This window comes from Trichosurus vulpecula, chromosome 1 (assembly GCF_011100635.1).
Source record: "Trichosurus vulpecula isolate mTriVul1 chromosome 1, mTriVul1.pri, whole genome shotgun sequence".
NCBI lineage: Eukaryota > Metazoa > Chordata > Mammalia > Diprotodontia > Phalangeridae > Trichosurus > Trichosurus vulpecula.
Genome location: NC_050573.1, coordinates 98,675,065 through 98,700,951, shown reverse-complemented (window position 1 = coordinate 98,700,951; position 25,887 = coordinate 98,675,065). Strand labels below are relative to the sequence as shown.

General features: G+C 35.6%; 1 protein-coding gene across 1 annotated transcript in view; it reads left to right on the top strand.

Annotated features, from left to right (window-relative positions):
- KHDRBS3 (KH RNA binding domain containing, signal transduction associated 3) overlaps positions 1 to 20,620 on the top strand; it is a 273,510-nt gene extending 252,890 nt beyond the window's left edge. The window contains exons 8-9 of the mRNA XM_036748646.1: positions 16,988 to 17,046; positions 20,011 to 20,620. Coding sequence (XP_036604541.1) covers positions 16,988 to 17,046; positions 20,011 to 20,102 — 151 coding nt within the window. The 3' untranslated portion in view covers positions 20,103 to 20,620. The remainder of the gene's footprint in view (positions 1 to 16,987; positions 17,047 to 20,010) is intronic.
- Positions 20,621 to 25,887: the final 5,267 nt, after the last annotated feature.

Genomic DNA, 25,887 nt, shown 5'->3' with positions numbered 1-25,887 from the left:
GTCAATCAAATATTAAATGCCTGTTATGTGTGAAATATCATCCTAGGTACTGGGGATGTAAACTCACATGAATATTATAGTCATGTTCCAAAGCTCCCAAGTCAAGAGAAAGTACTTTAAGCAAAAATAAACAATTCAAATACAGTGAAGCCACAGTCAAGACCATAGAAGATTTAGTAGCTGTCATTGTCTTAAAGGAATGGAGGGCTTAGAATATGCTATTCCGGAAGGCACAGGATCTAGGATGAAACCAAGATTAATCTACCCAGCAAAATACCTGGGGGGGTGGGAATAGACATGTAATGAAATAGAGGACTTCCAGGCATTCCCAATGAAAAGATCAAAGCTGAAGAGAAAATTTGACATTCAAACACGAGATTCAAGAGAAGGATAAAAAGATAAACATGAGTAAGAAATCATAAGGGACTTAATAAGGTTAAAGTATTTACATTCCTATATGGGATAATGATAGATGTAATCCCCAACAATTTAATCATCACTAGGGCAGTTAGAAGGAGTCTGTTAAGTCATTAGGCATGGGTGTGAGTCTATTATGTTGGAATGATTTGAAAATAGGAATGGAAGGATGAGGATGGTTGTACTGGGAGAAAGGGGAAGGGAGAGGAAGAATGGAGGGGGAAAGAAACATTCAGGAAAATTTATTCAACAGAGGGTCAATAGGCAATATTTGAATCTCACTGTCATCTGAACTGGTTAAAGGAGAGAAGAACAAAAAATTATATATACACATAACAAAGAATTGGGTACAAAACTTCATCTTACCTAACAGGGAAGTAGGAGGGGAAGGGATAGAGAGAAAAGGAGGGAGGGGGGATATGAGTAAGGCTAGATTAAAGAAGGCAGTGTTCAGAAGCAAAACAAACTTGATGAGGGGACAGGGCAAAAAAAGGATAAGGAGAATAGAGGATAGAGGGAAGTACACACTTAGCAATTATAACTGTGACTGTGAATGAGATGACCTCGCTCATAAAATGGAAGTAGATAGAAGGAAGATTTAGAAATCGGAATCCAAAAATATGTTGTTTATAAGACACACTTGAAATAGAAAGAAACACATAGAGTTAAATGAGGGCTGAAGCAAAATGTCATGCTTCAGCTGAAGTAAGAAAGGCAAGAGTTGCAATTATGGTTTAACACAAAGCAGAAGCAAATGTAGACCTAATTAAAAGACATGATCGTGGAAATTACATTTTGGTAAAAGGTACTATATAGATACTGTCGGTACTAAACATATGTGCACCAAATGGCTTATCAACTAAATACTTAAAGAAAAAGTTAAATGAGTTACAGGAGGAAATAAACAGTAAAACTATACTAGTAGGGGACCTCAGTTTGCCTCTCTCAGACTTGGATAATCCTAACCATTAAAAAAAAAACAATCTAGAATAAAGTTAAGGACATGAATAAAACTTGAGAATAGTTAGATATGATAGCCCCTTTGGCATAATAAAAACAAAATAATAATCTTTATTAAGTGCTTTCTATGTTCCAGGTAGTGTTTTAAAGAAGACTAAAACAGAATTGGAATGATACCAGATACTCCTTCCCTTCTGCCCTTGCCTTTTATCTGTAATGCACCTTGTCTAGAAACTTAAACTACATACTTGGAACTATTGCATAAGAAAATAAATGTATGGCTCTAGAGATACAGCTATGATGGCCATGTCTAAGGCCACCACTCTTAAATTTAACACACAAAGTATGACCACAAAAATCATAAACTCACTTAAATAACATCAGAGGATTTGTTGGGGGAATGCCATGAACCATTTGATGAACTACCTAATCAACCTGATGAAAATACTTCTCTCCTACCTACTGCCTCCATGAAGAGTATAGGTAATAAATTCATTGGTACTTTTTTTGAGATTTAAAATGATGGCTTGGATTATTAGGATTTCAAGATCATTGTCTAGCCAGGACCCTTAGGTGATCAGACTTGTCAGAGGAAACATAAAAGAGAGCTGGCAAACTACTCTCACCATTTCATGTCTCTTTCCTTCTGTACTGTTTCTTGTGTGGATGACAGACCAGAGTATAGCATAGTGGACCTGGGTTCTAGTTCAGGGGTAAGTAGAGGATGATAGGGATGCCTGCATATATGCACAGTCACCTCAGGAACTGTCACTGGTTGCCTTTGGAGCATAGAAAAATGAAGGCTATATGTGTTGTCCCACAGTTTTCTTCCCCGCTTCAGCCCAATAGAGGACTATCTGATACTTGGTTGGTTGTTGTCCTTTGTTCTTGAAGAGGACCAAAATGGCATCGCTATGTTAAAGTCAAGTTTCAATGTGTTCAACTGTGGCTGATCAGACCAATACAAGCTCAGAATCCTCTACCACAGGTCAGGCACAAATAGTGCCTGTGAACATTTGAGGTGGATACTCTAAACTTGCACATTCTGTGTTTCCTTTGAGCTCTTTCAATTCTGCTTTACTCATAGAGCACAGCACTATACTTAACCTGCCTGGCCTAAGACATAACAGAAGCTAAATTATTGGTGGAGTATCTTGGTGATCTGCATAGAAGTATACATTGTGCTTGCCCACCCTACACAAAAGGGAGAACCTTGTCATGGACACTATTCCTCAACCTCACCTACTTTGTGTTTCCTAGGTAGTGTGTTCACACCAGAAAAAGGAGATTTCCTAGGCAGTGCCAGCTCATGGGGTAGACCTATGGGGAGTACCAAATGTGGTAGTCTTGGAATCTAGCCTTTTATACAAAGAAGAGTAATTTCTTGGCCATTGACAGCTTTAGAGGGGCTTTCTTGGTAATAAACCCAAATTGGAGACTAGGGAACCCAACATTCTTAAGAGAATGTAGTTCCTGAACAGTTTGTCTCTCCAAGAAGAATTAGATTGATAACTCCCACATGGCCCCTATAGCCAAAAGATCAAAAGATGGATTGCCACCCCTCACTATTACTTTTAGTTATTCAGAACATATAGATTATAAGGATGTTACATATCCAGCAGTCCCAAAATGTGTTTCTCTTCCAAAGGAATCCAAGCTATAGGGCCCACTATGAGTTTACGAGGGGTATGTAGGACTGTGGGAAAACAATGGATTCTCACCAGAATCCGTTGGAGTTTTGCCCTCCTAGAGGCTGAGTTTAATGCTTTCTGAAAAGCAGCATTGTGAGTGCATTTAATTTTTTATTTTCATGAGATCCTGTGAGTTTGTGTCTTTATATTTCTCTATATTCTTTGTATCTTATGTATTTGGAGTGGGGTACATGAAGACTGTGCTGTGCCTGATATTTGTTAACATTGAGTTCTAATGTGAGAGCCTGAGACCCCTGTTCACCACATTTGTAGAAACTTAGAAATTCTGTTTGGAGATTTTTCCTGGTATAACCCACAATTGGGGGAAATGAGTTAAAGAGCATAAAGTGTGTCTTGGGTCAGCCGCTATGAATGGATCCAGTTCACATAAGTCCATAGTCTTCGAGGGAACATGGAGGATGGAGGAATGAACCATGGGTTATAATGAAAAAGTTATTTTCTCTAGGGAGAAAAATTAATATAGTAAACCTCAATGTGTGACATCAAACAAGCTAGATACTCTTGGCCTTTATTTTCTAATTTATACAATGAGATGATTGGACTTTGGATATTTACCAACCACCACCCAGTCTGTGGTACAGCTATGTGCCAAAAGTTTTTGCCAATATCAAAGATTTTTACTACCCAAAAACTTTACTTATAATATATAGACTTTTTTAAAAATACATGCTCACTTGAACCTGTGCCCTTCCCTTCTCCAGCATCAGAACTGTCATGTGGAAGATTAAGAAGCCCTTAGTCACAGTACAGTATTTAGCTATTTTACTCATCTGAAATAGATAAAAACTGTGGACTAGATGACCAATTAGGTCCCTCTAAAATAGATTAATATTCTGTAATTGCAGCCTTTTAGGTTGAATTTTATTTAAAGTCACCCTGAATTAATTTTTTAAAAAATTAAATTCTAGATTTTTTTATGAGTTTAATACTTGTAAGTATATGTGTGAATTGGAATTAGTTCATCCCCGCATTGCTTCAGAAACTTGATGTATAATTATTCATGTTCAGTGATTTTCAGTCATGTCCAACTCTTTAGGACCCCTTTTGGAGTTTTCTTAGCAAAGAAATGAAGCGGTTTCCCATTTCCTTTTCTCCAGCTCATTTTACAGATGAGGAAACTGAGGCAAACAGGATTAAGTGACTTGCCTAAGATCACACAGCTAGTGTCTAAGGCCAAATTTCAACTCAAGAAGATAAGTCTTCCTGACTCCAGGCCTGGCACTCTATCAACTGTGTAACCTAGCTGCCCAATATGTAATTAAATTATAATTATTAATCTGCAATTAATAATTCTTAATTTATTATAATAATTTCCTAGGTAAATGGAGATTTATAACGCAGTTATAGATGTGTATACTATAGTTTGGGACATAGAAGAAGTGCTTCTAGTCATTTTTTTTAATATTGGTTCACTTCACTTTTTGTTTTAGTTACATACCTATTTGCAGTATTAAACTTTTCTTTTTAATACAGAATATCAGCAGAACTTTTCTTTGTAGTATAAAGCCAAAGGGGACTCTCTGATGGAGTCATCTTAAATTCAGAACTAACATGCATGGATTAATAATTTTTAATGAATAAAGTCAAGCCTTTAATCTGCAAAAGCTCTGCTTCAGTGCCTCATCATGTAGTTTGCAATCCCATCAATGACTTCTCTTTCTGTGCTATTCTTATCCATATCTTTCAATAAATTTTCCATAGCAAATCCAGCCATTGTGTTTAGAAACCTTCCTGTGGTTCTTTTAATCTTTTGGGTGTACCAGGGTACTACTCTGTCTATCCATGTTATTTGTCTCCCATTCTTGATAAATAAACAACATACATCTTTTCCATCTTGTGTTGTCTGTGATAATTTTTTTTTTCTGCCACTTGTCATGTAAAGTCACAAGTGATAATATGTGGAGTCTATGTATGTGGAGTCTATGTATGCCATCATGTACCTTTCTCTTTGAGGTTATTTGTAGTTAGTTTAGATTCTTCCAAGATTTTGGTGTATTCTTAAAACATCACTAGGGGAACAATGATGTTGAAGAGGTGTGCTTTTGCTAGAGGGACTAGTCTAGTATCGTTGAAATCACTACACAGTTACCCAAATAAAGCTGAACCAAATCTTTTCCTCTTACTGAATTATGGACCCAGCTTATCACCCTTTTACAACTCATTAACATTTGTAATATATACTTATTTTAGACTACTGATCTAGCTGTATGAACATTATACATTTTTCTTTCTTCTCTTTGGTTTTTCAGTATGTAATAGTTAAACCTGTTATATAGTGATACATATTTCTTTGAGCAGGCTTCATAGTGATTTGATGATCATTGCAAATATTATATTGTTATCTACCAAGGGGAGCATTTGGGGAACTGTGCCATCAGTAGCAGAACTTTTTATTTAGACTTTCCTCGGAAAATATTCCTTGATATTTTATGGATATTTTACACTTCACTTCATGTCAATAATCAGCAACTCTTTGAACAAAGATTCAATTCAGTTAATTTCATTATGCATTTTCTAAGCCTCTGTTAGGTACCTAGCTCTGTGGTAGGCTAGAGGGATTCCTTCCAGCTACCCACCCACACAAATGAAATTCCTTACTCTCAAGGACCTTACATTCTACTGAGGGAAAACTTTATGTATACGAATAAGTTCATGCTGAATGCTTACAAAAGAAATACAAATTAATGGGGGAAGGGAAATACTAAAAACTGAAGGATCAGGAAAAGCCTCTTGAGGCTCTTGTAGAGGGAAATATTAGGGGAAGGATAACCAATAAGGAGGGTTTTACAGTAGTCCTGCTGAGAAATGATGAGGGCTTGAATGAGGGCGAGTGGCTACGTGAGTAGAAAAAAAAGGGTACTTTGAAGAGGTAAATTTAGATCTGATAGGTAACAAGTAGAGCTATTTATAAGAGGAATGAATTCACCCTTATTGGAGGTCTTAAGTAGAGGACGGATAGCTACTTGTTAGGGATATTATAATGGACATTCTTCCTTGAGATTTGAATTGGTTTAATGGCTTCTTTTAAAAGGAAAAACAAAAGAAACTTTACCTATTCCATATGACTCGATTCATCATCTCACGGCTATATTTTGTTCTTCTAAAATATTGGTTATAATATTTTCAGTCTTCTCTTAAAGTCTCCTGGAGAAAACAGTTGCTTCATGGCCATTTTTTTAAATGATTCTTCATATTTTATTATTTAATATTTTTAGTTCTCCACATTGATTTCCACAAGATTTTGAGTTACAAATTTTCTCCCCATTTCTACCCTCCCCCCCAATCCAACATGGCATAAATTCTGGTTTCCCTGTTCCCCAGTGAGCCCTCCCTTCTGTCACCCCACTCTCCCCACAATTCCCTTTCCCCTTAATTTCTTGTAGGGTAAAAAAGATTTCTATACCCCATTGCCTGTATATCTTATTTCCCAGTTGCATGCAAAAGTAACTTTTTTTGAGCATCTGCTTTTAGAACTTTGAGTTCCAAATTCTCTCCCCTCTTCCCTCCCCACCCACCCTCCCTAAGAGGGCAAGCAATTCAACATAGGTCAGATGTGTATCAGTATGCAAAACACTTCCACAATAATCATGTTGAGACAGACTAACTATATTTCCCTCCATCTTATCCTGTCCCCCTTTATTCAATTTTCTCCCTTGACCTGCTCCCTTTTCGAAAGTGTTTGCTTTTGATTACCTCCTCCCACTTTCTGCCCTCCCTTCTATCATCCCCCCTCTCTTATCCCCTTCCCCCTACTTTCCTGTGTGGGGTAAGATACCCAATTGAGTGTGTATGTTATTCACTCCTCAAATCAAATTCGATGAGAGCAAGATTCACTCATTCTCCCTCACCTGCCCTCTCTTCCCTTCCCACAGAACTGCTTTTTCTTGCTACTTTTATGTGAGATCATTTACCCCATTCTATTTCTCCCTTTCTCCCTCTTTCAATATATTCCTCTCTCACTCCTTAATTTTATTTTTTTAGATATTACCCCTTCATATTCAACTCACCCTGTGCCCTCTCTCTCTCTCTCTCTCTCTCTCTCTCTCTCTCTCTCTGTATATATATATATACATACACACATATATACATATATATACACACATATGTATGTGTGTATATATACATATGCATATACATGTGTATATATACATATTTATATACATGTGTGTATATATATACATATGTGTGTGTATATATACATACATATATACATACACACACACACACACACATATACGTATGTATGCATATTCTCTTCAACTACCCTAATACTGAGAAAGGTCTCATGAATTACACACATCATCTTTCCATATAGGAATGTAAACAAAACAGTTCAACTTTAATAAGTCCCTTATGAATTCTCTTTCTTGTTTACCTTTTCATGTTTCTCTTGATTCTTGTATTTCAAAGTCAAATTTTCTATTCAGCTCTTGTCTTTTCATTGAGAAAGCTTGAAAGTCCTCTATTTAATTGAAAATCTTTATTTTGCCTTGGAGCATTATACTCAGTTTTGCTGGGGAGGTGATTCTTGGTTTTAATCCTAGCTCCTTTGACCTAAGGAATATCATATTCCAAGCCCTTTGATCCCTTAATGTAGAAGCTGCTAGATCTTGTGTTATCCTGATTGTGTTTCCACAGTACTCAAATTGTTTCTTTCTGGCTGTTGGCAGCATTTTCTCCTTGACCTGGGAACTCTGGAATTTGGCAACAATATTCCTAGGAGTTTTCTTTTGGGGATCTTTTTCAAGAGGCGATTGGTAGATTCTTTCAATTTCTACTTTACCCTCTGGTTCTAGAATATCAGGGCAGTTTTCCTTGAAAATTTCTAGAAATATGATGACTAGACTCTTTTTTTGATCATGGCTTTTAGGTAGTCCAATAGTTTTTAAATTATCTTATATTAAATTGGTTTTTCCAATGAGATATTTCACATTGTCTTCCATTGTTTCATTCTCTTGGTTTTCTTTTATAATTTCTTGATTTCTGATAAAGTCCCTAGCTTCCACTTGCTCCAATCTAATTTTTAAGGTGGTATTTTCTTCAGTATTTTTTGGATCTCCTTCAGCAAGTCTTTGACTTGATTTTCATGATTTTCTTGCATTACTCTCATTTATCTTCCCAATTTTTCCTCTACTTCTCTTACTTGCTTTTCCAAATTCTTTTTGAGCTCTTCCATGGCCTGAGACCAATTCACATTTTTCTTGGAGGCTTTTGATGTAGGCTCTATGACTTTGTTGATTTCTTCTGGCTGTATGTTTTGATCTTCTTTGTCACCAAAAAAAGATTCTGTAGTCTGAGTCTGAGTCCTTTTGTGCTGCCTGGTCATGTTCCCAGCCAACTACTTGACCTTTGAGCTTTTTGTCAGGGTATGACTGCTTGTAAAGTAGAGAGTACTTTGTCCCAAACTTTAGGGGCTGCGCTGCTGTTTTCAGAGCTACTTCTACTCCACTGTCACTGCAAGCTCTGCCACAGCAGCACTCCTCCTCCCCCAAGAACTGCAAACCAGGACTGTGACTCAGATCCAAGCAGGGCAGAGCAAGAGAACCCTGCCTCTGCAATAGCAAAGCACTCCATGTACTCCTGCTCTGATTTGCTGCTTGATTCCTCCCACTGTGTGGGCCAGGGATTCCAGAAGAAGCTGATGCTGGAGCTCTGGAAGCTGCCCCCCTCCACTGCTGCACCACCTCCACCCCCCCAGGGCTAGGGCCGGATTGCTCTCACCCTGATCCATCAGTTTTCCCACTAGCCTCCTCTGTGGTCTTTAGTGTTTGTGGGTTGAGAAGTCTAGTAACTGCTAGAGAGCAGTGATTCATGGCCCTAAGGCCCACTACAGCCAACTCCCAAACTGTCCTTGCACAGCCCCTGCTGGGCTGCACTCCACTCCCAACATGGTGCGATAGACCCATCCCAGCAACCATCCAGGCTGTCCTGGGCGGAGACCTGCTTCTCTCTGCTATTTTGTGAGTTCCACAGCTATAGAATTTGTTCAGAGCCATTTTTTACAGGTGTTTGGAATGATTTGAGGGAGAGCTCAAGTGAATCCCTGCTTTACAGCTGCCATCTTGGCTCCACCCCCCTTTAATGGCTTCTTAGGCTCCTTCCAACTCTGAAATTCAGAGCATGACCCAAGAGCAATAAAATTAAGTAAACATAATTCAAGTAACAAAAATTGCCATTATGTGTTAATTCTCATTTTTTCCCCTGCCATGGTGAAGGTCAATTATGTTATGTATTTAATCCTCAAGGTTGAAAGTTAACCACAATGGCAAAATAAATAGAAATGTAAATATAATAGTGTATTCAGATAATTCATATTATGAGAAGTTTCAAAACAAATTCTCTCAAAGTAACTTCTGTTACTAATAACAGATGAATCATATTAAAATGCATACCCTCATCCAAGTGATTCTAAAGAGATATATTTCTTCAGCTTAGTTACCAAATCACATTTCCAACTGTCCAGATATGCTAGATTCTTCTTTACCTTAACTTCTTTTGACTAAGTTGGAAGAGGAGGTGCCTTTTATTTCTAACCTTTTTCTTTTCATCTTCAGGATCCTGGATTGATACATGAATTTTTGCAGCTAATAGATTACTAAATGACTCCTAAACACTCTTAATCTGGTTCCTTTCCATTCCATGGAATATTTAATTAATAAAATCATTGAAAAGTTCAGTTTACAAATAAATATTATGCTTCTTCACTCAGATTCTCTTCTGCATCTCCATATGTTTTATCATGAATAACCAGCGCCTACTCCTCCATGTCCTCTCCTTGTACAATAGCTTTCCTGGTTTGCTTCCTAAATCCCAATTACTTCCCCTATGGCCCTCCAAAAGGGGGGAGGGGCGGGTTACTATATTCAAGTCTTTCCAAGAGGCAGTGTCTGTTTTCTCTGTGTGTTCTTGGTCCCTCACATTTCTGACCATAATATAAGACAGTGCCAACCAGTGTATAGATTATAGAATTATGTGATTTATAAGTTAGAAAAAAGATCTTAAGGATCATCAGGCTGAACCCCTCTTTTTGCAGATATGTAACCTGAGACATAAAGAAGGTAGGTTACTTCCTCCAAGGGTACATAGGAAATAAGCAAAACCTGGAGTTTAACATAAGTCCTTACAATTGTTAAGCCCCATTGTATATTCTCTTACCTGACAACACAAGTCTGTGTTCTGTTAGGTTTAACATGGATCAGCATAATTCCAAGTAGCACAATTATAGAGTGGTATTCTATGGGCCTAAATTGTAGCATGAAAGAATGAAGTTACACACAAAATAAAAGCTTCCTCACAGAACTGTTAGCATATATTACTAAGATTATTTAGCAAATGAATAAACAATTACATGTCCCAAGATATGCTTCTTTCTGAATGATGAGAGGTTGATCCAGATGACCTCTCAAGGTCCTTTTCACACTATTCAGTAGAAGTACACTTTATATATTCCATAATGCGTAAAGGAAAGACCATCCATAAAGAGAGAAATGATCTCTTTTGCCATCACTAAAATAATCTTCTAGTTCAAAAAGTGATAATGTCAACTTGGACATTGTGCTGAGTGAACTTATATTCAGGAACAGAAGTCCAGAAGTCCTTCATCTTCTAGAGATTTATATGATAGATTAGGAAAATGCATTCAACCTTTTGAGACTTTATTTTATCTGAAAATGGGAAAGGAAGAATGTCAGATATTTACTTTGAATATGTGTTAATGTCATAATGAGTAAGTGGGATAATAAAACATGTTTCTGTTACAGAAATGTTCAGTAAATTTTCTTTAAACTGTAATACAGTAAAATTCTATTTTATAGATTATTTTAATACCAATATTAATTTTACAAAATGAAATTGAAAAAATTAATATTTGGAATATATTTATGATCAGTAAGGATAGAATTTATTCAATTCAACTAATATATATTAATCACCTATCACTGTGCTTTGTGCTAAAAATACAAATACAGAAGCATCATTATTTCTACCCTCAAGAAGCTTACATTCTATGTAAGGGATACAACATGTGCCCAAGTAAGTAAATTTAAAATACAAGGTAATTTCATGATGGAGAATTGCAAATAACTTGGGGAAAACTAAGGCACATTTAGGGTAAAAGGACTTCCCCAGGGTAATAGCAAGTTAGTTTGAGGACCAGAGATCTAAAACCAAGGCTCCTTCCTCTCACTGCCCCATTTTCTTTCCACTATAATGCAATGTTTTTCATGACATTCATGTTGTTCAGGTTGATACTAATTGATAGGGAAAAAAGAAGAGGATTAGTATATTTCCTCTCTCATTATTTTGAGGAGAAAACAGTCTCCCTAGTCTCTGTATTTTTTATCCCCTCTGGCTAGCACACTGCCTGGAACTTGGCAGGTGCTTAATAAAGGTTTGATTGGTGGTTAATTTCCATTTTGGTAGACACGATTATTATTGACCGGTTCTATAAAACATTTAAAAGTTTTTAAACTTTCAGTTATCTATAATAATGGAGAAAATTATCATTTTAAATATTCATTTAAACTTGTTCTACCCACCAAATATTACATCATTGCATTGTCATATATTCAGATAAATAAATAGAATTTTCTTTTCTAATAATACTATTAATCATATGATAGAGTTACTAATGAACAGTTAAATATCAGAGACAAAGTCAGGAATAAAACAATAAGGTATGTGTAGTTTGTAATTTAGAAAAATCATCATTGTAATAGTATTCAGGGAGCTTAACCTGTGATTTTGCCCATTTCAAACTGAAAATATTTTAACATTACAAAATGCATTGCTATTTTCACTGTTTGATAAATTTATATAAATTTTCCAGTTTCTAAGGTCAGTTACCTTTCTACAAGTCAGGTTCATTAATGTTCATAGATTCTTCAGGACACAAAGAGAAAAGAGCAGCAGAAACCTTGTCTAGACTAAGTTTAAATAAGCTCAGACTTGATTACAAAGAAAAGGTATCTGGATTCTAAGCAAAAAGCTCAAAATTTCTTTTCGTTGAACTTGAAAGATGGATAGCAGAAAGCAGTAAGTCAGCCCTGTTTCTAGTTTCAGTATGAATTAGTTTAGCAGAACTAGGGGACAGGAAAAGAGAGAATTAAAAAAATATCCTCAATCTATCCAGTTAGGTCAGGGTAGCCTAACTGACAGAGTTAACACTATTGTAATTAACTATGAAACATCTCTGGCAAAAGGTCCTAGAAAAATAATTCCAAAAAGAGCTTAAGAGTGACAGATTTAAAGGCAAAGTAATGACCTGGAAAATTCCATTCATCCAATCCAGTACTTAAAATTGTCATTAAATCAGCAGACATTTTTAAAAAGCATTTCTTATGTGTTATACACTGTGCTAAGGACTGTGTATTGTTTTTTTTTTAAATAATCCCTTCCCTCAAGGAGCTCACGTTCTAATAGGAGAGAAAAGCATGTAAATGAATAAGTTTGTATAAACTATATACAGAGTAGTTGGAAGGTAATCTCATAGTGAAAGACTTTTAATTTTTTATATTCCCAATAGACTACTATAATTTATTGACTAAAGATTAGATAAACCAGGTACCTGTTAAATAAATGTGTAAGCAGCAGTACATATTATGAGTAAGCAGTAGTACATACATTATTTCTAATCAGTATGATGTAACTATTTTTAATAGAAATATTAGAACTGGAAAGGTACGTAGACATAATCAAGTACTCATTTCAGAGATGAAAGCCGGAGATGTTAAGCAACTTGAAACAGTTGAGTAGTTTCAGAACTACAGCTCAGACCACTTTTTTTCTACCTCCAAGCCTAGGGCTGTTTCTACTCAGTTATGTTAATTTCAGTCAATGTTCCTAATAAAATTTGTTTACTAAAAAGTTCATTGCACATTCTTTGAATTGGGAAATACAGAATTCATTATAAAAGTAAAACTTCTAATTATGGGGAAATAGAAATTAAGGACACCTGATTATAAAAATGTTCTTAAATTTCTTACATTTTTATCTGAGAAATGAAAAATGGTGAGAAGTATTCAACTAGGACATTGTATTTTGTGATGTTGTGATTAGATGTTTTCTTTAGTGGAATAGTACTAGTCATTCAGCCAAGTCATCATAATTTTATTAAACCCAAAGGCTACATAGCTTACTTCCACCTTCAGAGGCTCTTCATTATAGAGATTGTTATGACCAGATTAACAAAGAAATGATTTTATGCTCCATCCATTGGGACATGGAAAATGGTTTTGTGTTTAGAACCCTTCACAATAATGGGATCCCATTGATTTACACATATTTATAGAACAGAATCCAAGATTTGAAATGTTTTTTTACAGGTTAACTCACCCAAATAAATCTTACCTATAGTTTAGTTACCCCTTCTACACCAGCCTTGAGAAAAGGACCACTCTCTGCTTTAATACCTCCACTTAATTGAGTAGCAGCTATTTATTAATGAACATGCCTTCTTTGTTCTCCACTGGGGACATGATATTGTAATAAGAAAAACTGAACTGACTGTCCATATCATATCATTAAATGCTGTTTCCAAGTCTAATAGTTCTCATTTTTTTTTCTTTTCTGCTATAGGACAATTTTTAGAGGAGCCTTTGCTCTTCTCTTGGTCACTAGCTCAGTGTATGTCTTGGACCATGTCACTTTACCTTTCTTGGCCCAGATTCCCTATCTATAAGATCATTGCAATGATTTCTAACCAATTTGGGTACCTTTATTTTCTTCTCACTGGGGTTTTTGTTTTTTCTTAATTGAGGTACGAGAGATGCCCATTAAAAGAGATATTAATATACTTTTTATGTAAATCAGTGAGTTCTCCTCCCTTCCCCCCATACAACATATGTTAGGCTTGCAGTTTATATCTTGGAAATGTAATGCATCTTTGTTTAATAGACATTCAAAGTCTATGAAATGAAATGCTGCAAAAGCAATTCAGACAGAACTGACAGGTACAAGAATGGGGCTCAGCTGCTCTAAGCTTCCAGACTTGATGACAGTCTTGCAATAAATAATCAGAAACTGGGTGAAATGATAGCAAATGTCAGTTTAAAGTTTTCACTTGTCAGAACTAAGATTGTCTTATCACCAAACTGTTACCAGACCAAATTATGCTACATTTATCCTTGAATTTGTTGGGGGTAAGGGGAAGGTAGGTTCTCCCTTTTTATGTTCTCTGTTAAATGAGTCTTGAGATGGAAATTTTTAAACTATGTTAATTACTTCACAGTTAGTTGCTTGAAATGCTTAATAAAGAAAGCTTGGGTTAGCCAAAAAGCAATTGTTATATTCCCATGTGTTTATTATTCTCAGCACCTGTCATTTACTGTACAGAGTTAAACAATCAGGAGTTGTTTCCAAAGAGATGGATTTACCTTCAATGTTATGAGTAGGTTACCTCATTTGATCTGAAGGACAAAGATAAGATTCTCAAGAACACTAAAGCTTTATCCAAAGAGCCCTTATGATGAAAGTGTTACCCTTTGCTGGGAAGACAGGTTCATTTTTTCTAATACTAGGTTTTCAGGTATTATTTGCTAAATTGTTTTGGCAAAATTCCTTCTAATTTTAGCTGTACTATGACCAAACACTTTCAGTAAGCCAATTTTTTGTTGACATTTTTGTGTTTTGGTGAGTAGTATAAAAAATTTTCTAAACATTGAGGGGAAAAAAGACAATTCTTAATAATCCTTCCTATAATATCTAGAATCACAAAACAACCCATAAAGAGTCATCATTTTATCAGATACCAAGTGAAATGGTAGCAAAAGTCAGTTTAAATTGCCAGACCAAATTAGGATACTTTTAGAATTAAAGAATTTAATTCATTCAGGAATTTCTGAGAAAAAGACCATAGATGGTCACAAACACTACAGTCCATAATAATCTTAAAAGATAAATATATTTGAGAAATTAGGAGTGTGGGTATAATTTGCTTGCATTCTAGTAGGGAGAGAAGAAACACGTGTCCCTTCAGAGTCTAACTATAAATGTTTATTGAAGGAAGTAAATAGGAAAGACAAAGGCCTTGATGCTTAAAGAGGATTGTTTTCTTCCTAAGGTTTTTAAGAGGGGAAAGAAAAGAGAGAATAGAAGGAGGAGTAAAGAGAGGAAGAGCTTGTTAGTTCTCATAATTAGGGTGCATGAGAATCTACAAAAGTAGAGGAACAGGTGGATGGAGTGATCATGAAATAGACTTTGCTCTTATCTGAAATGGACCAAGGAGTATTGAACACAAGAAGTATTGAATTTGGTGTAGAAACATCAAACTCAAGAGGGAAAAAAGTGAGGCTAGGCAGGAGGTAGTTAAGAGGGAAGATATTACAGGGGAAGAAACAGTCCCAAACTAAGCAGACTTCCTGATCTGAAAATGAGGAAAGGGAAAGAATTATAATACTAAAGAGATGTCATCAGTGACCTCTTAGGTAATTGGGAAAAAGTTGAACAAATTGTAGTATATGGATATAATGGAATATTATGGTACCATAAGAAATGATGACAAGGACAATTTGAGAAAATCCTGGGTAGTATGAGCTGATGAAGCGTGAAATGAGGAGGACCAGGACAACAATGTATACCAAGGATAGCATGGTAAAGAGAAAAAAAAAACAACTTTGCAATACACAAGAATTCTGATCAGTTCAGTGACCAGCTATGTTTCCAGAGTAAAGGAGATGGACATAAGATGCAGAGATATACATTTTGGACATTACCACTATATAGATTTGTTTTGCTTAAATAGATATACTTATTCATAAATGGATGGGGGGACAGTGTAAAAAAAGGCCATTGCAATTTTTTTTAATTTTATCACAGAAGGTCAGAAGGAAGCACAAGCAGGACAGTTTGGAAAATAACATGTAAAGTATATTATATGTTTTTTATGAAAAAGCAAGCAGCATAAAATGGAGAGAGTCAGTTTTACATAGAATATTAAAGTTTATTCTGCTTTGTGTATGGAAATACTCTCTTTTGATGTTAAGTTCTGAAGTTCAAAATAATTTTTTAAATAGTATAACCATAATCTTTGCATTCAAAAATAGTGTGGTTGGTAGGGAAGTAAAGAGGAAAAAACCAGATAAACCTATAGTCAGTCAGATCACCACGTATAAGTTTAAGATATTTGTGTACCTTTAGGAACATGTAAGGATCCTCCCTCTTGTGGTTCATGGTCTACTGGAAGCTTCACTGTAACTCACAGGTTGGCCATATCACAAAATAAATAGTCATATACCATGGAGATAATTTTCAGTCTTTAAAATATATTCATTTATAAAATTTTCTATTAAATAAAAACATTTCTTATTGTTCTTCTGATGTGTTGTTTTTTCCCCACTCTTTTCCTTTCTCAGAAATTCTGATCCCTCACTACTAACCATAGTTTTATTTTGCTACCTCTCTACTTCCCTCAAGATTTCCCAGACAAGTGGTAAAACATAACAGAGCACAAAATTGCATTTGCTCTAAGAAAATTTTGAAACTAGGAATAATATAAGTGCATGATAAACCTTCTATTTCTAAAAGGATATAAGGGTAGTATATCAGCATCCCTATGCAATAGACATCCTGCTTTGCCTACCCCTAATCCTGGTTATGATCTACACATAAATAGTCAAACAAATTTTTCTGTGAATTTCTTATGTAAGATTTATTTGATTAGATTTGTGAGAAAGAAAAAAGTAGAGTTTAATAATATCCAGGTCCCAGTGTTGTAGAATAATAAACACTCTCTCATCACATCTAGGGGACTCCTTTTTTTTAATCAGTCTCCATTTTATTCTGAGTTTCCTGCTGAGTCAGAGTAAATAATTTGCTATACTTAAACATTCTATAGAACAATTTTTACCTATTTTGAACTTTGTTCTTTTTGTGTGTGTATGTTTTGTTTTTGTTTAATACAGTGGTGCTGATTACTATGATTATGGGCATGGACTTAGTGAAGAGACTTATGATTCATATGGTGAGTAACTTGACAAGATGAACTATGAGTAGAAAAGGAAAAGACAGTCAAAGAAATCTGTCTTCCTAAAGGAAATATCTAGCCTGCATTAAAATAAAAACAGAGTCTTCCGTGAGTTCATTTATGCTTACCTAGATAATTTCATAGAGCCCTTTATTATAAAAGAGGTGACAAAATCTATGCTAGGTTGTATATGAAATCTTGGCTCATGAAATTCCACAAACGTAGAGATAAAGTTTCTTCTTTTAATGCCATAACTTTGCCAAATTTATCAAAGAGCTCACTGGACTAAAGATATTTAATAGTGCAGTTTCTTTGAAATGTCTTTGCACCTAAACAATAAGAGTGAAATGAGGGCATAGAGTTAATCATTTTAGGTTCTTTTTTTTGTTATGGGTTAGAGTGTGTGTGTGTGTGTGTGTGTGTGTGTGTGTGTTCGCACATGTGTGTATATACACACATACACATATACATATATGTGTGTATATATATGTGTATATTTTTATTATTCATTTCCCATTTTGGATTCTCAAAAAAAGTCACACTGGTAATCATTACATAAAGGTTACAAATGCATTTAGAAAGATAATAGGCTTAAAAGTATTGCCATACTGATGTAGAAACAACTAAACAACCCATGGTACAAGCATAATGTGGAGATTACATCTCAGAACCATCTGTAAGTGTAGCAATGATAGGTTTAATTAAAAGAATCTGTAGTGACAGCAGAATGCCCATTAAAAAAGCACCTTTTCTCAAAAGATGAATGTTAAATCTTTGGCTGAAGATCAGAGGACATGAAATCTTCAATTAGTTGAAAAGCTCAAAAGCCCATGAATTTCTGGTAAGCAGCACAAGTGAATCAGTATTCCAGCTAATGGATGTTATGACATTTTTCTGAACATAACTAGAAAACCATTTTCTGGCGTTCCTTTTGAAGTGCATTTTGTTATATCGCCTGCCTGAAGCAATGATGACCTCAACTAGGATTTTTGTTTGTCATAACAAACACTTGTAAAAATACATTGGTTTGCTGAATGCTGTCTACTTAAATTGATTCAAGTTAGCTTGAGGGGACGTAGCTGATTGCATGTTTGTATCAAAAGAAGAGGTCATTCTAAGCATTTTCCCCTCACAGCTTTTTAAATTGGTCTCTATGGACAGCATAGCTTTTAAATTGCTGTATGTTGCAGCACAGAAGTTAACTCTTTGATGTACAGATCTGGAATTTGCTAAGGAAACTATTGAAAGAGCTATGGTTCACAAACAACTCGATGCAAAGCCTTAGATATGACAATGCTTTTAATACTTTTGTCTACTACACTTGGTATCAGAATGTATAAAATATGCAGCATCTTGTTAAGCACACAAACTTCCTTCCAACAGAATTTTGTTGTCCACATTCATCTATAAAAAGATTCATTAAAAATGCTACATTATCCCTTCTTCCTATATTACCTGCCTATGTATTCTGCTATGCTATTGTGTTTCCTTTGCCCATTCATTGAAATGAAATTCTATTCTTTTTCTCTAACCCATTTATAAAGATAGTGCCAATGGCTGGAGAACTGGCAAAAGTTTAATTCTTAAAAGTTACACTGAGTACATATGTGTAAGAGTATAGTTGTAGAACTAGTTGGAAGGAAGGATTTTTTGAGTACTTAAAGTTTTAGTTAATACAGCTGTGGCTCCTCATAGTGTGGCAGAAAAGATCCCTGAACCCTCAGTCAGGAGAGCTAGTTACAAAGCCTAGCTTTGCCACAGCCGTGGAATATCCATACATAAGTAACTCCTTCCCTTTCTGAAAGTCACCTTATCTGTAAGATGAGAACATGATGACCTCATAAAGTCCCTTCCAACTCTAATGTCTGTGATTCTATTTCCATTGAAATTTTGTTTTAGTCAATTGCCATGGAATTTTTCAGTTACCCTAAGCAAACATCTATTTAGCATTATGCAGGGTGCTAACAGAGATAGAAAGATTGAATAAGATAAAATTATTGCTTCTCTGGAATTCATTCTGGTACTGTGGTACAGGTTATACACAAATGACTGTCATGCATTCTTTCTTTCCTTCCTTTATTCATTCAATAAGCACTTACTAAACATTTCCTCTATGCCAGGTACTACAGTAGGTATTCCAGATAAAAAGACAACAGTAATTCAATACTTCCCACTTTCAAAGGAGCTTACATTCCTCGGGGTGAAAAATATTTTTGTACATATATACATGCTCATATACATGCATAATACATGTACATATAAACACCTAACAATTTTATAGTGCTTTAAAGCTTACAATAACTTTACAAATGTTAACTCATTTCATCCCCACAACAATCTTATGAAATGCTTTTATTATCTATCCCAACTTTACAGATGACAAAGCTGATGTAAAGAGATGTTCAGTGATTTGCCCAGGGGTCACACAGAGCTAATAACTGTCTGAGACAAGATTCAAACTCAGATCTTCCTGACTCCCAAGCTCTTCACTCTGTCCACATAGACATATTTCAGTGTAAATCACACAAAAACTGAATTTAAAAAAAAAAACATGTCCTAGTACAGTAGGTATTTAACAACAAGGGAGAACAGAAGAGTCCTCATGTTGATGGTGGACTCTTGAATTGAGCCTTGAAGGAAGGTAGGGATAGCTGAGAAGAAAGTGCATCCCAAGGATGGTGAACAGTAATGTGCACTAAATACAGAAGACAGGTACAAACCAGAAGTTTCATAAGGTCTATCAGGAGAAGAGATAATCACCGAAGAGGGACCTTAGAGACAGTTTGAATAGAAGCAACAGCGTTTGAGTTGGGCCTTAAAGGACAGATTTACTCTTCAATAAAAAGACATATTCAAGATGACAGTTATCTATTGGTTCAATGCTAAGTTAGACTCTGAAAACTTAAACCATACTAGCATCAATAACAGTGATCTAATTATGATTAATCTTACCTTTTCTAGGACAAGAAGAGTGGACTAACTCAAGACATAAGGCACCTTCATCAAGGACAACAAAGGGAATCTACAGAGACCAGCCATACGCCAGATACTGATTGTACTGTCTGATGTTGTGAAATATCCAATCTCCACCAGTCCTGTATACTGTTCAAAGTAATTTTTTTCTATGAACAATCCCTTTTTAATAAATCAAAGCGCTTAAAATCTGAATGGATGGACTGAATTTAAACTACTTTGTTGAAACAACAAACTGGGCAGAAAGACATGTAAAACAAGGAACTTTGTTATTGCCAGTCTGTATATGACAAATAGGAGATCAAAAGAAAAAAAATAACCTTTGATTAACTAGTGTTAAACAAAAATTAGGTTTACTAAACATGTTAATCCATTCTTTTAACATAAGCCTCACCTTTCCTTTTAAAGGTTGTCCACAGAACTTAGTTCTATCTTTCAACCATATGCTAGTTTTTTCTCTTGCAAAGATGTGTAAAAAGGGAAGCCAATTACAAATGCAAATAATGTGGTATTCTTTTGTAACTCAAGTCTTGAAATGTTCTGTAGTGTTAAGCAAAGTATCTTCTTGCTTGATACTAAATAAACTTTTGAAAGAAAAGCCGTGTGTGTGAGCTAACAATTTTTTTTCTTATTAAAAAACCCTTCATAAATAGTAGTAAACAGGGAAAAAACATCCTTTAACCATGATTGTCATGAAAGGGTCACACTAAACATTGTACACCGTTTAAAAATGGTATAAAATTAAATGTACAGTCATATACTGACAGTAGGTTTAAATGCTGTTTAAAGACTCCAAATGGTATTGCTCTGCCTGAGTGCCATATTAAAACCAAATCTTGTTTAAAACTGGTTTTAAAATAACTACTGAATTTTCTGAAAAAGATGTGATTAGTTTTCATCTTGTTGAGCATTTTTTCACTAGTGCAACTTTGGAATTTTTATGAGACTTTTGGTACCTTAATGAACACCTCGCTCCGTGCTGGAAGTAATAAACACAAAGCTATTAAAGACATTCTGACTTGACTAATTGAGGTCGCTTTCGTCAGAGGCTGAGGATGTGTAACCCTTAAAACGGTCTTCATTTTCAAAGGTAAATAAATCAAATCAGATTTTAATCTCACTTAATTTATCTTAATATAACTAATAAAACCAGGAAGAATACAACTTAGAAACTTTTATGATCCATTTTAGAAAGGCTTGAAGATCACCTAAATTATCATTTTAAAAAGTTTAATTTGTTTTAGTAATCTAAAAAAAGCCTTAGTTGAGTCCATTTAATTGGGGCAAATTATTCCCTATTAAACAAATGTAAAACCTCATAACTAGTAATTTGTAATACATTATTTGTTCATAAATTTTAGTAACTAAGGACAGTACTTAAAATTTACCACTGTTTGCTATTTTTTTTCTTTATTCATTCATTTTGTCTTTTTTGCTATAGATTTATAATATGAAATGTTTAAATTTTGTTTTCTTTTGTTTCTTTATTCCATTTAAGTAAAAAGGTCTTTTCTTTTGTCAGGAAATGCCAACTATCTTAGGGAGTAAGAAGAAAGCCATCGCAAACCTCATGAAAACAATGGTACGTAATCTGTTTGTTCCCAATGCTTTTGACACTTAATGGAAGATGAAAATAATTTCATGCTCATCTAAAGCCAGGTGGAAAATTTCCCATGATGTTTTCTTATTATCAAGGCTAGTGATTATGGCAAATTATCTCCTAAGGTCAGAAAGAGAGCCTCTGAAATGTAAACAAGTCCAAGTTAGCAAGCATTATTATAATGCCTACTGATAGAAGGCTCATCCATCTCAATAGATTTTCATATATTTTGATTATGGTAAAAGGTACAATTTAATAGGTTTTAGTATGGAATATCTAAATATCTCTGAGGGGAAAGTTACCGTAACATTGATCTAATTTTCTTCCATTTGCATATACTTTTTAGGTGCACCAAATAACTACTTTGTCAGGCTTGATCAGCAGTCCTAAAAAGACTAAAAATAATTTGCAAAATAGCATGTACAAAATGCTTTAAGGTTTTCAAAGCACTTTGTATGTTATTTTATTTGAACTCCAGAAGAGTACAATCACATTTTAAAAGTACTGTAGTTTTACAGCACTGAGATACAATTTAGAGAATTTCATTAAATACAGGTAATCTGTTCATTCAGCAGGAACTTATAATGTTCTTATGTTGTATACAATCCATAGAATCGTGGTATTTTACAACATCATTAGGGAGAAAAAAAAGATGAACTGGAGTGTGTCCAAAGGAAAATGACAAAGATATGGGGAGGAACTAGAGATAAAAGACATGAGCTAAAGGAACTCAGGATGTTTAGCCCGGAGAGGAGAAGACAATTTGGGGAAATGATAGCTGTCTTCAGACATGGCATTAGACTGTCATCACAGGAGCAGGAAAAAAGAAATAAAAGGAATAAATATATACTGCCTTCTATGTGCCATACTGTGTTGATCCTCACAACAACACTGTGTAAGGTAGATGCAATTATTATCCCCTTTTACAGTTGGACAGAGGTTAAATGATTTGCCCAGGGTCCCACAGATAGTAAGTGTATGATGCCACATTTGAATTCAGATCATCCTGGCTCCAGGCCCAGGGCTCTGTCCACTGGAGTAGACATTTTTTACTTGACCCCAACAGGTGAAAACCTCAGAGAAGAAAGTTTTACCTGCATCCAGACAATCAAAGTTCTCCAAAAGTAGCAAGAGATGTTTTAGGAGTTGGTGAATTCATCTTCACTATACATCTTTAGAAAGAGTCTGGATGACTATGTGTCAGATAATTCTTGTTCAGATACAGGTCCACTGAGATCATTTCCAATTCTGAGATTCTGTTGAGAACATAGACACTCATGGAATTTCAGAATTGGAACAGATCTTGTTGCTAGTCCTCCATCTTCAAAGAGGACCAATGGCATTGTTGGGTAATGTCTTGAATTGCATGTGAATTGGATTTAATTGAGGGAGAGTTGCTCGACCTTCAGCCTCACTCTTTTTACCTGAATCATCAAAGTCCAGTGGCAAGACAAAAGTCAGGATGACTGAAGAGGGCCCAGGATGAGGTGGATGACCTTGAAGTCTTTGTGCCATACAGTTTTAAGTGCTCCACAGGTCCTACTTCAGCCACCTTCATGGCCGTTGGAAAAAAAAATTATTTTTATATGCTCAGGAGAAGTCTTCACATGTTTCACATAGACATTCCTCTAACTCACCAATGGATTTGAGGCCTATTGGTTACTCTCAACCTAGTTTAGTCCTTCTACTAAGACAGTTTGCCAAGGTGTGGACACGGAGCTACAGCTTCTTGGAGCTACCGGTGACAGTTGGTTGAAGGTGGACACCAAAGATGAATGAGCAGCCTTGAATAGGGCTCAGCAAGCCCTTACATCAGAGGCACTAGTCCTCCTGAACACCTCAAAGATGCCAGTCCTTAGATGGCATTTAAAGCCCTCACAATCTGACTTTGTCCTATTAATTTGAATGGATTTCACGTGACTTCCCTTCATTCTTCTTTCCACCAACTGGCCTTCATCCTGTTCTCCAGATTTGGCATTTTATTTCCTGCCTGCCCTTTACTTAGGTTGTATCCCATGTCTCAAGTAAACTCTCTCCTCACCTTTGCCTTTTGGAAACTTTATCTTTTTTCAAGGCTCAACTTTGGCACCACTTTGTAGCCAAGGTTATTAACTAATCTTTTGTGTCATGAATTCCTTTGGCAGTCCTGGTGAAGGCTTACAAGTGTCTGAGGCCAGATTTGAATTCAGGAAGATGAGTCCTCCTGACTCTAGGCCCTGCCTTCTATCTACTGTACCACATAGCTGTCCCTATTCTCATCCTATCCTTTTGCTTATCTTTTTTCCCCACTTAGTATTTTATTTCTTTCAATTACATGTAAAAACAATTTATGAATTCCATATTCTTTCCCTTCCTCTCTCCCATCCCGTCTCCCTGAGACAGCAAGAAATTTGCTATAGGTTATACATGTACAGTCATGCAAATATATTTCCGTATTAGTCATATTGTGAAAGAATGCATGGACCAAAAGAATAAAAAAATAGCATGCTTCAATTTGCTCTGATTGAGACTCCATCAGTTCTTTCTCTGGAGGTGTACAGCATTTTTCATCATAAGTCCTTCAGAATTGTCTTGGATGTTTGTATTTTTGAGAAAAGCCAAGTTATTCATAGCTGATCATCATACGGTATTCCTGTTACTGTACACAATGTGCTCCTGCTTCTGCTCACTTCACTGTTTATGTAAGTCTTTCCAGGTTTTTCTGAAACCATCCTGATAATCATTTTAATAGCACATAGTATCCCATCTCAATCATATACCAAAATTTGTTCAGCCATTCCCCAATTAACGGGCATCCACTTGATTTCCAGTTCTTACCACCACAAAAAGAGTTAACTATAAATATTTTTGTGTATATAGTTCCTTTTTTAATATCTTTGGGATTACAGACCTAGTGGTGCTGTTGTTGGATCAGAGGGTATGAATTGTTTTATAGCTCTTTAGCTATAGTTCCAAATTGCTCTACAGAATGGTTGAATCAGTTCACAGTTCCCCCAACTCTGCATTAATGTCTAAGTTTTCCCACATGCCCTCCAAGATTTGTCATTTTCCTTTTCTTTTAGCCAATCTGATAGGTGTGAGATGGTATCTTGGAGTTGTTTTAATTTGCATTTCTCTAATCAGTAGTGATTCAGAGAATTTTTTCACATGACTTTAGATAGCTTTGATTTCCTCTTCTGCAAACTGCTTGTTCATATCTTTTGATGATTTATCAATTGTGCAGTGACTCACATTCTTATAAATTTGAGTCCTCTATATATTTGAGAAATAAGGCCTTTATTAGAGAAACTTGCTGTAAATCTTTTCCCAGTGTTCTGCTTTCCTTCCAATTTTGATTGCATTGGTTTTGTCTGTGTAAAAAGAAATATTAAGTTAATGTAATCAAAAGTATCCATTTTACTTTTTGTAATGTTCTCTATCTCTTACTTTGTCATAAATTCTTCCTTATCCATAGATATGACAGATAAACTATTCCATGGTCCCCTGATTTGCTTATGGTAGCACCCTTTATGTTTAAATCATGTACCCACTTTGACCTTATCTTGGTATATGGTATAAGATGTTAGTCTATACCTAGTGTTTGCCAAACTGCTTTCCAGTTTTTGTGGCAGTTTTTGTCAAACAGTGAGTTCCTGTCCCAAAAGCTAGGATCATTGTATTTATTCAAATTTATTCAATTTATTGTATTGCTGTTGACATTACCTACTATTTATTGTATTCCCAAAATGTATTGGGAATTTAAGGGGAACTAGTACCTCTGATGAGGGCTTGCTGAGCCCTTTTCAGGACTGCTCATCCACCTTTGGTGACTTGTTGTCTACCTGGCACTCAGCTCTCACTTGTGGCTCCAAGAAGCTGTAGCATGCACAGTGGCCACATCCTGGTAAAAAGTCTCAGCAGACAGGCTAAACCAGGTTGAGGGTAGCTGATGGGCTTCAAACCCATTGATAAGTTGGAGATGTCTATCCCAAGCATCTGAAGACTTCTGCAGAGGAATGGACAGATGAGAAGAATTTGTTTTTTAATGGCCATGAAGGTGACTGAAGTAGGTGCTATGGAGCACTTAAAACTTAGGTATGAAAGATGCCAAGGTTCATCCACTGCATCCTAGGCCATCTCCAATCCTGACTTTGGTCTTGCCTCTGGGCTTCAGTGATTCTGAGAGAGTAAAGCTGACAACTTTGTGCGACTCTGCCTCGCTTAAATCCAATTCACCTACAAGTTCAGACATCACCCTGTGATGTCATTGGTCCTCTTTGAAAACA